General features: G+C 45.7%; 1 protein-coding gene across 16 annotated transcripts in view; it reads left to right on the forward strand.

The window, feature by feature from the left end:
* The first annotated feature begins 471 nt into the window (after window positions 1-471).
* atp8a2 (ATPase phospholipid transporting 8A2) overlaps window positions 472-15,216 on the forward strand; it is a 70,594-nt gene continuing 55,849 nt past the window's right edge. For 2 of the 16 annotated variants that reach the window (XR_016484395.1, XM_036935001.2), the window contains exons 1-2: window positions 472-771; window positions 6,006-6,119. Coding sequence is in view for 6 of the 16 variants with exons in the window: in XM_036935001.2 (XP_036790896.2) it covers window positions 729-771; window positions 6,006-6,119 (157 nt within the window). In the remaining 10 variants the exon portion in view is untranslated. Of the gene's footprint in view, window positions 772-4,870; window positions 4,984-6,005; window positions 6,120-14,008; window positions 14,292-15,216 lie in introns of those variants that run through there. The other 14 variants (XM_036935003.2, XM_036935004.2, XM_090189527.1 and 11 more) reach the window with 13 other exon arrangements.

Below are 15,216 nucleotides of genomic sequence, written 5' to 3' on the forward strand. Positions count from 1 at the left end.
TGTTCCTCCCACGGGACCACTGTCTTGTCCCACATCTCCAATGACATTCTCTCCCAGTGGTGTGAACAACTGTACCTCCTATCATATCATGACAAGTCTGGGTTTTTACTTTAATTTGATTTAAATGGCTCTTTCGCTCAGTAGGCTAGAAGTTACTCAGGCCTATGCAATTAGATGAACCTTACACTAAGTAGGACAGTGAGGTTATGATCAAAGATGCACATGTGAAATGGTTAAAGTTCCGAAGTGCTAATAGCCATATTCCCTAGTAGTTATCTATTTAGCCTACCTCTTGAAGTGTTGGCCTTTCTGCGTCTATGGCCCGACTAGGTTTACTGACTGAGTTAGGCTATTCTTATGCTTGACGTGATATTAGACTTAACTTAGGGCACACACTCAGCTACATGAATGTCCAATTGAAGCAAAGTGAATCAGGATGAAGGAACGAGATTCACGCGAGGATCCTACTTATGCAACGGATCAGGCTTTTTGTGATCTTGGCCGAGGACGCGCGCACGCACAAACACGTCTCACCCCTATGCGCGCTCTCGTCACTGCTGAGCCGACCCATCGCCGTCCCTCGTCCAACGATCGAACATGATTCATCTCCCAGCGAACGCAGCCTTGTCCCGGGCCCGCATTCCCCCGCTTTGTACGTGAGCCACCGGCATGCCAGCGCCCCGGCCGCCCTCTTCCAGGCCAATACAGACCCCCGGCTCAAGATCAGGATGTACTTCAACCGGCGATCGAAGAAGATCCACAGCGAGGGAGGTAAGCATGACAAGAGGGGCGGAGGCATGTAGCCTATAGTACAGTAGCTTATAGTACAGGCTAGTACAGCTCCATTTGTAGCTATAGGGATCGAACTGGCAGTGACATAAACATTGCAGTGAGGACTTGGTTCTAATGGCACAATCGGTCCAATTCTATAGGCCTATGCGTGTTATATTAGTGGGGTTATAGGATTGGGATAGCCTTGTTGAGCCCAGGACTGCGGCACGGGTGGCGGTGCAGCTGCTTATTACGCCTGTCATATACAGTCAGTACAAACAACAGGGCTATTCTTGTATTGGCACAGACATACTCGGGATGGGGGCGCTGCGCTTCAACTGAACCAATTTCCAATGCTTTGTATGATGTATTAATGATGCTGCAGATATGACAGTAAAGCCGGGTAAATGGAGGTTATTGCAGGTGAGCGGGACCGAGTTGCCATGGCCTCACTATAAACAGTGCTCGCACCCATCCTTTGCGCGTAATAGTCTATGTAGGCTAGCCTAGACATAAATGCCTATGTATTTTTCCAATTAATTTCTTTATTTTCTCTGGGAGAGTTGTAAATGGTACAGGGTGCATACTGTCAGAATATTACTTTTTTTTTCTGAGCACGTAAATTAGTTCGGCGGCACTGTGGGAGAGCTTAACACCTTCAATGACTTACAGGGCACGTGACTATTTAATTGATCTTATTCTAAGCCCCTTGCGGGAAGGCCATCATCTGTTAAAGTCACGCGGAGCCCAGACAGGCGGACACCAGATATGTGCTTTCTAGGCCTATATGGTTGTGCAGCATAATGTTGCTATTCAATGCACCTTTGTCCCCGAAAAAAAAAGCAATGCGTCACAGATGCGCCTTTTGCATTTACAGGGACAGGCGAACACATCGTTGCACTGCACCCTCCACACAGCGCATAGTGTATGTCCACGGACTCTTATGCACACACAGAACGTCCTAGCATGAATATTTGCATTTTGGCTGCGTCAGGGAGTGAGTGCTGTGGGCCAAAATAGGTTTTTGGCCGAGCTGCAAGGATTAAAGGGGAGGAGGTCAGTGTTTTGGGAGATAGCTGGCATCGCCGCAGGGGCAGGTTTGACAGCGATGCCGCTGGAGATGAGAGAACAGTTTGTTTGCTCTTGCGTCTATAGGGGCTTTAGAGGGATTGTCCTGGAAGAGAGGACTCGTGTGGCTGAATGTCCATGAGTGCTGGCACAAGTACATTGTGGGGCTGCTGTGTGATTGTGTGTGACTGTGCTTTGCCTCCAGCAGGTTCCAGAAATAGAAAGCAGCTAGGGCATATTGTCAGGATAGAGAGAGAGAGAAGCGCCAACTGGGTCAGGTCAAATTGTCTCCAGGCTAGGGATCCCCATCAGAGTGAGAGAGAGAACAGCATCAATCTTTCTCCAGGCTAGGGATCCCCATCAGAGTGAGAGAGAGAACTGCATAAATATTTCTCCAGGCTAGGGATCCCCATCAGAGTGAGAGAGAGAACAGCATCAATCTGTCTCCAGGCTAGGGATCCCCATCAGAGTGAGGGAGAGAACAGCATCAATCTGTCTCCAGGCTAGGGATCCCCATCAGAGTGAGAGAGAAAACAGCATCAATCTGTCTCCAGGCTAGGGATCCCCATCAGAGTTAGAGAGAAAACAGCATCAATCTGTCTCCAGGCTAGGCATCCCCATCAGAGTGAGAGAGAGAACAGCATAAATCTGTCTCCAGGCTAGGGATCCCCATCAGAGTGAGAGAGAGAACAGCATCAATCTGTCTCCAGGCTAGGGATCCCCATCAGAGTGAGAGAGAGAACAGCATCAATCTGTCTCCAGGCTAAAGATCCCCATCAGAGTGAGAGGGAGAACAGCATCAATATGGTTTCCATACCTGGACATCACTACTTCAACCCCAAATCATTAGTTAGTTCAGAAAATGGCTCTTACTCTGGGTTAATTAGTACCGTCAGGAGTCAAGACAGGAAGACACATCAAAGAACAAGCCTTTGTAGACCTACTCTCTCAACAGACTCCACCACACACACACACCTTAGTCCCATATTAGACTCTCCTTCGCCCTCTTGAAGGTGTGTCCGTGTCCCACGTGGCCAGTCACTGTGTTCTTTTGCACCTTCTCAGCTCTTCTTGTTTAACTTCAATCTTTCCCACAATCCTTTTGCCCTGGACTTTAGCCATAATCACCCAGGCTGTTACAGCCTGGTGGCCTCACTGGCCTGATCTGTCAAACACACTGATGACTGACAGATGTTTTATTAAACACATGTGCACCACAGGAGGTTGGGGAGGACTGGCTCGTGGTCGTGGCAGGAGAAGAGTGATTGGAATGGTATCAAATACACTATATATATACAAAAGTATGTTGACACCCCTTCAAGTTAGTGAATTCAGTTATTTCAGCCACTCCCGTTGCTGAAGTGTATACAATCGAGCACACAGCCATGCAATCTCCATAGACGAATATTGGCAGTAGAATGGCCTTACTGAAGAGCTCAGTGACTTTCAGCGTGGCGGCGTCATAGGATGCCACCTTTCCAACAAGTCAGTTCGGCAAATTTCTGCCCTGCTAGAGCGGTCTCAGTCAACTGTAAGTGCTCTTATTATGAAATAGAAACGTCTAGGAGCAACAACGGCTCAACCATGAAGTGGTAGGCCACATAAGCTCACAGAACGGGACCGCCGAGTAGTGAAGCGCATAAAAATAATCTGTCCTCATTGCAACAGTCACTACTGAGTTCCAAACTGCCTCTGGAAGCAACGTCAGCACTAGAACTGTTCATCTGGGAGCTTCATGAAATGGGTTTCCATGGCCGAGCAGCCACACACAAGCCTAAGATTACCATGCGCAATGCCGAGCTTTGGCTGGAGTGGTGTAAAGCTCACCGCCATTGGACTCTGGAGCAGTGGAAACGTATTCTCTGGAGTGATGAATCACACTTAACCATCTTGCAAGCTGACAGACAAATCTGGGTTTGGCACATGCCAGGAGAACGCTACCTGCCCCAATGTGTAGTGCCAACTGTACAATTTTGTGAAGTAGGAATAATGGTCTGGGCTTGTTTTTCATGGTTCGGGCTAGGCCCCTTAGTTCCAGTGAAGGGAAATATTAACGCTACAGCATACAATGACATTCTAGACAATTCTGTGCTTCCAACTTTGTGGCAACAGTTTAGGGAAGGCCCTTTCCTGTTTCAGCATGACAATGCCCCGTGCACAAGCGAGGGCATACAGAAATAGTTTGTTGAGGTCGGTGTGGAAGAACTTGACTGGCCTGCACAGAGCCCAGACCTCAACCCCATTGAAGACCTTTGGGATGAATTGGAACGCTGACTGAGAGCCAGGCTTAATCAGCGAACATCAGTGCCCGACCTTACTAATGCGCTTTTGGCTGAATGGAAGCTTCCAGTGGGAAGCCTTCTCAGGAGAGTGGAGGCTGTTATAGCAACAAAGGGGAGACCAAGGCAATGTTAATGCCCATGATTTTGGAATGAGATGTTGGACAAGCACGTGTCCACATACTTTTGATCATGTAGTGCACATCAAACACACGGCTTCAATGTGTTTAATGCCATTCCATTTACTCCATTCCAGCCATTATTATGAGCCGTCCTCCAAACAGCAACCTCCACTGATGTACACACACACACACACACACACACACACACACACACACACACACACACACACACACACACACACACACACACACACACACACACACACAGGATGTGAGGGAAAGGGATGAAGAAAGAGAATGTCAAGTGTGTGCATGAAGTCCCAAAGTACAAAAGTCCCAAAGGACACATAGATAAGGTGTGTTCTGACAGGAGAGAGTGGCCTATCCTACATGTGACACATAGGTAAGGTGTGTTCTGACAGGAGAGAGTGACCTATCCTACATGTGACACATAGATACGGTGTGTTCTGACAGGAGAGAGTGGCCTATCCTACATGTGACACATAGATAAGGTGTGTTCTGACAGGAGAGAGTGACCTATCCTGCATGTGACACATAGATAAGGTGTGTTCTGACAGGAGAGAGTGACCTATCCTATATGTGACACATAGATAATTTGTCTTCTGACAGGAGAGAGTGACCTGTCCTACACGTGCAGAGAGTCCACACTATTAGCTGCTCATGCATTCAAAGCCAAATCTTTACTCTCGATGGACATATGCTAATCCAAGTGTGAAATCCAGGTATGTATTCTGACGAAGTGTGTATTCTGCAGGTGAAGTCATGTTAGGTATTGTGAAGGAGTATAGCTGGATCACCCTCTCTGATCTCAGTACTACCGTGTTTAGAGATTCTCTATTCGGTTAACTGGATGCTTCAATTGCAAACCAAACAGTGACATGTAATGGAGATGTTGACAGTGCTTCACTGAGCATTGGGCGACATTACTATTCTGTGTGTACAGTCCCCAAATAAGTGTGGTTTGTTTACCTGGTATAAGGATATAATGAGATAAATCAGGTTTATTGTCTGTGTGTCTGAGGCGGGTCTGTTGGAGACAAATAATTCCTGGTTGTCATGGCTGCTAGGTTGTAAAGGATAATCTAGAGGCGAAAGAAAAGCACACCTATTTAGGCGAGGTGCTGGCTAGCGAAGTGGAACACTTAAAAACATAAAGGAGAACCGCACACTCTAGGAGCTCAGACGAAGACTGCTTGTCTGTCGAAATATTTTTCCCTCTGAGCTCCTAGAGTGTGCGGCTCTCCTTTATTTTTCTAGGTTGTTAAGGATAACATTTGGGAATAAATGGTCTCTATGGACAGACGTGTGGCTGGTACGGTGAGTATTGTGAGCTGCAGAAAAACTTCAGAAGGCAATGAGTCCAGTTGACCACAAAGGAGCAGTGTTGTACAACTGTCATAGGACTCAAGACAATGTCAACCATTTTCCAACAGCATTGACATACTTTCACAAGCAGAGACACACACGTACAGTTGACATACGCATGCACACACACACAAACTCAATTTCAATGGCCTCTTCCAGACTCACACCTGAACTCACCACTCACCTACACACAGACACACATCATTGACTTACTCACGTGTGTGTGTGTTGCTGTGTGCGCCTGGCCCCGGCCCACAGTGGCGTTACTGACTGACCCTCTGTCTTGTGTGTTGTTCTCTCCCGTCCCGCGGCTGGTGGCCTGCTCCCTGATCTCTGTCTCTCCCATCCCGCGGCTGGTGGCCCGATCTCTCTCCCCCAGAGCAGTTAGTGTTGACTCTCATTAGGCAGGAGAAGTCTCCTGACCACCTGGACCCAGAGCTGGGCGTCGGCGTGGCCGCCATGCGCTCCCGACTCGCTAACAGGTTTGAAAAAAGTGAGTTGGAGTCTTGTCTTACACAGGCTGGCCTGGCTGGCGCTCCCCACATCTTGGAGTTCACTAGTGCATGCACTGGAATAGTAGCCTATAATGACTAGAGCAGCGGTCGGGGACAATTCTATTTAATGAGTGAATTTCAATTGAGAATTGACCCCAACCCTGGCCTAGAGCACAGTGGTAATCACTAACCCTGATACCAGAGGAACACTACTCTCTAGGACCAGGGCTGGTGACTGCTGGACTCGACTGGTCTGCCTTTCTGCACAGTCACTGCATGTGCTTGTAGTAAATACACTTGATTAGCATTCACACCAGTGGAGGCTGCTGAGGGGAGAACAGCTCATAAATAATGTCCAGAGTGGAGCCAATGGAATGGCATCAAATACCTGGAAACCATGTGTTTGATACCATTCCACTGACTCCGCTCCAGTCATTACCACAAACCATACTGTATTGATCACCATGTATTCACGTCACATGATCTAGTACACATTGACAAACACATGCATTTACTATACATACAGACACACAGAACCACATGGTATGCTTGCATACATGTAAATAAAGCACACGTACCCATGTCCCATGCATATGCACATGGCATCCTTTAAGCATGCACATAGATGCATGCATGTGTTTGGGTGTTGACTGTTGAGTTAGATTGGGGAAGAGTGAGTGAGAGGGTGAGAGCAAGGGAGTAGTTAACTGCATGTTGGGGGACGTTGCATGTGTAAACACAAAATGCGTCACTGCTGTAATTGTGTGTGTGTGAGTGAGTGAACAGTATAGTGTTGAATATGGGATTAAGTATACATGTATATTGCGCGTGTACAGTCTCTGGCCTCACCTGTTGGATTATCAGTGTATGGATTAGCAGGTAGGGGAAGTTGCAGAGCAGACAGAGAGAAGATTACTACCCCAGCCTGTACTGCAGGAACAAGGCGCTCCACCTTCTCACCATTCACTCCGTCGTTGTAGTAATTGGACACACTGGCTGTCCTAGCAACCAGCAGACCTGCAGGTCAACCTTAACCAGGAAGTAGACGACTTGACTAGAGGTCACCTTGGGGACAGGAACAGCCATGGCACCTCATAGGGGTCAGGCGGTCAGACGACGCTCCTCCGTCGGTAACGCTATCCTGACCTCACAATGGGAGGGGGTAGGGGAGGATGTGGGGTGAATTGGGGAACCTCCGATTCACCAAGAATCCTTCAGAGGGTGGGATCTTCAACTGAGCTGTCGAGTTTGTAGTTTGCATGGACTATGTTTTAAGTCATATGACTGACGTTGTATGCCTTTGACTGTACAGTTCACTTGTTTTTCCTCTTTTGGTTTGTGACTTTGACTGAGCGTCTCTATCCGACTGTCACATTAAATCGGTGGTCATTACAATAGAGATGTTTAATACGGTTTGAAACACAAAGCTGCCGGTCGGGCTAAATGCTGGTGTAATAAGCGCCGAGGGAGCTGCAGTGATAGTGTGACATCTGAGTGGTGGCATGGCTGCGCCACAGAGGCACGGTGTCTGCTGAAATAAGGCACCAGTCATACAGGAAAGAGAGAGAATGAATTATGCAGCCTCCCTCTATCCATTATTCAGAATAGCGCCTTGCTTTATAGCCATGAAAGGCTGGCACGGGACCAGGTAACACGGGCCAGGTAGTGACCTTAAGGGTTGAGGGGTCAACCCAGAGCCAAACTAAGGGACTGAGCTAGTACAGTGAAGATGGGCCAAGCTGTGTCGGATTGAGCTATTGATGCGTTTTGAGAGGGGGGTGATTAAACAGGACTCTACCAGGTATACGTATTTTTGATTGCATGTGTGGTTATATCAAGATGAGAGTAGTTTTACCGGCCTTTTAAAAGGTCATTCATATTTTGCTGAACACGCACAAACGTGCACTACATTGCACCCGGCACTCAAAATATTTGCACACAGGCTACCCACCGTTCTGTATTAACCAATGAAGAATCAGTCTGGTATGACACTCGAGGGAGAAGCTTTAGGGCCTCCCGTTTTAACGTTTATAGAAGGGTGTGATTTTTGAGAACGTCTCCATATGCTGAAGTACGCTGTTAAATAAAGTCTTGTCGTCCTAAACAAGTTCTGTTTGAGTATTCTTGGAGTCCGTCAACTCTTCAGTAATGAGTTATGGTGGTGACGGTGCTTCTGGTTCTGATCCATCAGGGAGGAGGAACACAGAGCATTGATCTGCTCATGGACATATCAGAGCTGTAGCAGGCTGCTGAGATGGTCAATATTGATCTGCTAGGAATAAAATGTAGAGTAAAGAGGAGAGTGAGAGTAGGAAGAGAGAGGTAGGTAGAGTGGGAAGAGATATGGATGAGTGGAGGTATACCGTAAGGACAGAGAGAGGTAGGTAGAGTGGGAAGAGATATTGATGAGTGGAGGTATACCGTAAGGACGGAGAGAGGTAGAGTGGGGAAATGGAGGAAACACAAAAAAACACTAAACAAACACAAAAAAATGCTGGGTTGTTAGGATGACCCAACTGCTGGCTGGCAGGCATTGGGTCACTTAGTTGGGTTGTTTTCTGTAGACCTTTCCTGCAGTCAAATGACCTAGTGGCCTCATGGGTGGAATGTTGTGAATATTTTTCTTAATTAATGGCAATTAACAGTTTTGTTATATTTCAGTCTTCTGTGATGTGTAAAATTGAGATGCAAACTCAAAATGTAATACATTTCAACTATACAGTGCCTTGCGAAAGTATTCGGCCCCCTTGAACTTTGCGACCTTTTGCCACATTTCAGGCTTCAAACATAAAGATATAAAACTGTATTTTTTTGTGAAGAATCAACAACAAGTGGGACACAATCATGAAGTGGAACAACATTTATTGGATATTTCAAACTTTTTTAACAAATCAAAAACTGAAATTGGGCGTGCAAAATTATTCAGCCCCCTTAAGTTAATACTTTGTAGCGCCACCTTTTGCTGCGATTACAGCTGTAAGTCGCTTGGGGTATGTCTCTATCAGTTTTGCACATCGAGAGACTGAAATTTTTTCCCATTCCTCCTTGCAAAACAGCTCGAGCTCAGTGAGGTTGGATGGAGAGCATTTGTGAACAGCAGTTTTCAGTTCTTTCCACAGATTCTCGATTGGATTCAGGTCTGGACTTTGACTTGGCCATTCTAACACCTGGATATGTTTATTTTTGAACCATTCCATTGTAGATTTTGCTTTATGTTTTGGATCATTGTCTTGTTGGAAGACAAATCTCCGTCCCAGTCTCAGGTCTTTTGCAGACTCCATCAGGTTTTCTTCCAGAATGGTCCTGTATTTGGCTCCATCCATCTTCCCATCAATTTTAACCATCTTCCCTGTCCCTGCTGAAGAAAAGCAGGCCCAAACCATGATGCTGCCACTACCATGTTTGACAGTGGGGATGGTGTGTTCAGCTGTGTTGCTTTTACGCCAAACATAACGTTTTGCATTGTTGCCAAAAAGTTCAATTTTGGTTTCATCTGACCAGAGCACCTTCTTCCACATGTTTGGTGTGTCTCCCAGGTGGCTTGTGGCAAACTTTAAACGACACTTTTTATGGATATCTTTAAGAAATGGTTTTCTTCTTGCCACTCTTCCATAAAGGCCAGATTTGTGCAATATACGACTGATTGTTGTCCTATGGACAGAGTCTCCCACCTCAGCTGTAGATCTCTGCAGTTCATCCAGAGTGATCATGGGCCTCTTGGCTGCATCTCTGATCAGTCTTCTCCTTGTATGAGCTGAAAGTTTAGAGGGACGGCCAGGTCTTGGTAGATTTGCAGTGGTCTGATACTCCTTCCATTTCAATATTATCGCTTGCACAGTGCTCCTTGGGATGTTTAAAGCTTGGGAAATCTTTTTGTATCCAAATCCGGCTTTAAACTTCTTCACAACAGTATCTCGGACCTGCCTGGTGTGTTCCTTGTTCTTCATGATGCTCTCTGTGCTTTTAACGGACCTCTGAGACTATCACAGTGCAGGTGCATTTATACGGAGACTTGATTACACACGGGTGGATTGTATTTATCATCATTAGTCATTTAGGTCAACATTGGATCATTCAGAGATCCTCACTGAACTTCTGGAGAGAGTTTGCTGCACTGAAAGTAAAGGGGCTGAATAATTTTGCACGCCCAATTTTTCAGTTTTTGATTTGTTAAAAAAGTTTGAAATATCCAATAAATGTTGTTCCACTTCATGATTGTGTCCCACTTGTTGTTGATTCTTCACAAAAAAATACAGTTTATATCTTTATGTTTGAAGCCTGAAATGTGGCAAAAGGTCGCAAAGTTCAAAGTTCAAGGCCGAATACTTTCGCAAGGCACTGTATCTGACATGGTACAGGTGTCTTCTTTTTTTAAGCCCATAACCTTGTGTGTGAGGTGTATACTTTTGTTTCAAAGTAGATACAGTGCCTTGCGAAAGTATTCGGCCGCCTTGAACTTTGCGACCTTTTGCCACATTTCAGGCTTCAAACATAAAGATATAAAACTGTATTTTTGTTGTGAAGAATCAACAACAAGTGGGACACAATCATGAAGGGGAACGACATTTATTGGATATTTCAAACTTTTTTAACAAATCAAAAACTGAAAAATTGGGCGTGCAAAATTATTCAGCCCCCTTAAGTTAATACTTTGTAGCGCCACCTTTTGTTGTGATTACAGCTGTAAGTCGCTTGGGGTATGTCTCTATCAGTTTTGCACATCGAGTGATGGAAATTATTCCCATTCCTCCTTGCAAAACAGCTCAAGCTCAGTGAGGTTGGATGGAGTGCATTTGTGAACAGCAGTTTTCAGTTCTTTCCACAGATTCTCGATTGGATTCAGGTCTGGACTTTGACTTGGCCATTCTAACACCTGGATATGTTTATTTTTGAACCATTCCATTGTAGATGTTGCTTTATGTTTTGGATCATTGTCTTGTTGGAAGACAAATCTCCGTCCCAGTCTCAGGTCTTTTGCAGACTCCATCAGGTTTTCTTCCAGAATGGTCCTGTATTTGGCTCCATCCATCTTCCCATCAATTTTAACCATCTTCCCTGTCCCTGCTGAAGAAAAGCAGGCTCAAACCATGATGCTGCCACCACCATGTTTGACAGTGGGGATGGTGTGTTCAGCTGTGTTGCTTTTACACCAAACATAACGTTTTGCATTGTTGCCAAAAAGTTAATTTTGGTTTCATCTGACCAGAGCACCTTCTTCCACATGTTTGGTGTGTCTCCCAGGTGGCTTGTGGCAAACTTTAAACAACAATATCTTTAAGAAATGGCTTTCTTCTTGCCACTCTTCCATAAAGGCCAGATTTGTGCAATATACGACTGATTGTTGTCCTATGGACAGAGTCTCCCACCTCAGCTGTAGATCTCTGCAGTTCATCCAGAGTGATCATGGGCCTCTTGGCTGCATCTCTGATCAGTCTTCTCCTTGTATGAGCTGAAAGTTTAGAGAGACGGCCAGGTCTTGGTAGATTTGTAGTGGTCTGATACTCCTTCCATTTCAATATTATCGCTTGCACAGTGCTCCTTGGGATGTTTAAAGCTTGGGAAATTTTTTTGTATCCAAATCCGGCTTTAAACTTCTTCACAACAGTATCTCGGACCTGCCTGGTGTGTTCCTTGTTCTTCATGATGCTCTCTGCGCTTTTAACAGACCTCTGAGACTATCACAGTGCAGGTGCATTTATACGGAGACTTGATTACACACAGGTGGATTGTATTTATCATCATTAGTCATTTAGGTCAACATTGGATCATTCAGAGATCCTCACTGAACTTCTGGAGAGAGTTTGCTGCACTGAAAGTAAAGGGGCTGAATAATTTTGCACGCCCAATTTTTCAGTTTTTGATTTGTTAAAAAAGTTTGAAATATCCAATAAATGTCGTTCCACTTCATGATTGTTTCCCACTTGTTGTTGATTCTTCACAAAAAAATACAGTTTTATATCTTTATGTTTGACGCCTGAAATGTGGCAAAAGGTCGCAAAGTTCAAGGGGGCCGAATACTTTTGCAAGGCACTGTATATTTAAGACTACCAAGAAACACTGTGACCCTGATTTGCCCATTGCAGTAAAAGGTTAGAAATAACAAGGTTGGGTTGTTGATGCTGGGTTATAGGGATATGAACCAGCGGGTCAGATCAGAAGACTGGGTGTGCTGCTTATTAGGGGTGTGGCTTTCAGATAGTTATTTTTGGCCACCTGCAAGAGTAAATTGAAATCCTGTTCATCTGTTTTGCTGTATTGTTATCACATTGGAGTCAGGGGTGTGTGCAGGGTTTGGTTCCAGACCAGCTCTAAAACACCTGATTCAACTTATCCAACTTATCCTAGGGGATGTGTGAACCTCACTCCTCCGCCATGTGTCCCCACTTGCCCTGCCCAATAGCTAGCTCTTCAGAGGCGCTGATTGGTAAAGACTTTGAGAAGGCGATCACGTGTGCTAGCAAGGCAGAGGTGCTGGGTTTGAGCCTCGCTGTGAGCCGTATCAGGAGAAAGAGGTACTCGCTAAGCAAGCAGCGTGATGTCCATTACACCCGTACACACCGTGGCACCTGTATGTAGTTCTTATGTTCCTTCCTTCGTGCCAGATGCTTACCTGATATGCCTGGCAAGACCTTGCGGTGATCTCCCCTCCTAAACATGTGTCACTGTCTACATTCCAGTGGAAAACAGGAGGTGCCTGAATATTGATGCTATCAAGGGCTTTAATGGCCTGGGCCTTTTGACTGGGTCATTTCATCCAAGTCACTTCACAGTAGAGCCCTGCACGGGCATGAATTTTAAGCTCCAGCACTACCCATGCTGAAACGTTCAGGCCCTACCCTACCCAGGGACGATTGCTTCTGCCAAATTTAAGGCCCTGCCCGAAACCTGAAATCAGAAATAACTTCCTCCGATAGTAAAACCATTAGCTGCTCCTCTCTGTCCCTGCGCTCTGCTCATGGCAGCTCTGAGTCTGTGAGTATCCATAGCAACGGCTCCGTTTGGGCTGCTCTGCTCAATGAAGAGACATGAGAACTTAGCTAGCTATACTTTTCGTCACTCTAAACCCCAACAAAACTCAAGGAACATGATTATTTTCTGTGAAATAATCTCTTCTGTTTTATATTTGATGAGGTTGAAGCACTTCTGACACCACGTTATGATCTTATTCAGATATAACTGTACTGCGCATCAGAGCACGAGCAAATGGCTCAGCTTCAAAAGGTCAGTGATCAATTTAGTGATACCTGAGCCCTGCCCGTACCCTAGTTACCCAGCCTTAACTCAATGTATAATATCTGGGCCCATCGGGCTGGGGTCGGGTATCAGATGTCTACTTCACAGGCTATACAGCAATAACTGAGTAATGTTAATAGGTTGAAATATACGGTTATAGAACTGGGACCGGGGCTCTCTCTATGTTGGCTGTGACACATTGATAGGCCTCTCTGGGGAAATGATCTCCCTATTCTAACAATCAATATAGTGGAAACCACCTCTTATTATTTGTCTGAATTATTGATGGATTAATGGCTGTTTTTATTTCCAGACCCGCACAGCGATCCAGACAGGGCCCATTCTTGTAAGAATTGATTGCCAATTGTATTGCTGGTGAAGTTTGGTGTAGCACCTGAAGTTAGTGGAGCTGCAGTAGGGCCAATATTGCAGCTTGTTCCTATGACTTCATATAGCCTGCCCTGAATAGTGAATGTAGACTGAACCTCATAAACCCCAAGAAAACGGTATGGGAAACTGAGGATAGTGATCTCATGGTGAATGACTCGTCCCCTTTCAAGTGTAATTTAAACTGGTAAACCGAGCCTGCAATGTCAGACTACAGACACAATACCAGTCTCGGGGGCTACTGTCCCTTTAAATACGAGCCCTCAGCCCGCCCTCGGATGGGAACACCGTAGTCAAGGCTCCACGAGAGATTGGGGCCGTTGTCTGGTGTCGAAGCATCATCTAATCCACCTTGCAGAGAGACAATTTTTCAAAGGCTTCTCTAGACCGCCAGAGAAGGCCCGATGAAACGGAGGCGGCGAAGGTCTGTGTGCTTGCTTGGGCTATTCTCACAAGCAGTCGGGAGCTTCACGGACAGCGAGGCCAAGGGAGAGGAGACGAGTGACGGGCGTGCTCCATCTGTCCTCACCGGGGCTTGTTGTGCCAGCTGGGTAAACTATTCCGTCACGTCCAAAGCAGATAGCCTCTATCTCCCCCCTCCATTATTTAGCGCAGCCCGATGACAGAAAAGGTTCCTCCGATGCTCAGTGGGTGTGTAAGTCGTGCTGATCGCAGCTTGGCCTTGATTTTATACGAGAACACTACAAAGGAGGGGGGACTCCGTAGGCAGTGCAAACGCGGAGCGAATTATGCAGCGTCGGTTCGGGTTCTTTGCTTGGGTGATAATGCTGGTGCACTATGCGCACATAGGGCGATGTAACAAGTCCCGCTGTTTGATAAACAAATACACAATGTTTCCGCGCCGATGAAAGGAGTCTAACTCACGGTGTTTGTTTGACCATTGTGCATCCCTCATCACATTCTATACAAGGGGACCTGTGGGCGTCGAGCGGCTTGTGTGTGTATTGGTGATGGAGCTATGGCATGGCAATTCCATGGTAACAGAGTGATGCTGAGACTCACTTTAAAATGTATGTCAAACAAAAACAAATTAAGGCAAAGTTAAGCAAACCATACAACTATGCACAAGCACTAATTAACAATTTCCAGCGAAAATTTGACAAAACACCGTTTACTTGAAGACGGCACAAACAGTAGAAATAGGCATTCTGTTATAAAACTACACTGTTCTTCAAGTAAATGTGTTTTTGTTAAAAGTTCAGTGACTTGGTTAAAGTAACTTAGCAATAATTATTTTTAGTTTGACATACATTTTAAAGTTTACAAAAATCTGAGTCTCAGCATCACTCTTTTGGAATTGCCCAGCACCGAGCGAGGCAGCACACTGAAAGAAGAGGGGCTGTTTAGAATGGGGAGGTGGGGACGTCATTGACATCGACCGCCAGCTTACATCCGCATACAATAGCCCTACCTGTTTCTGCCCTCCACTTTTGAACTGTAAACCATGTCTCTTAC

The sequence above is a fragment of the Oncorhynchus mykiss genome, chromosome 11, assembly GCF_057628025.1.
Source record: "Oncorhynchus mykiss isolate SJ-2025 chromosome 11, ASM5762802v1, whole genome shotgun sequence".
NCBI lineage: Eukaryota > Metazoa > Chordata > Actinopteri > Salmoniformes > Salmonidae > Oncorhynchus > Oncorhynchus mykiss.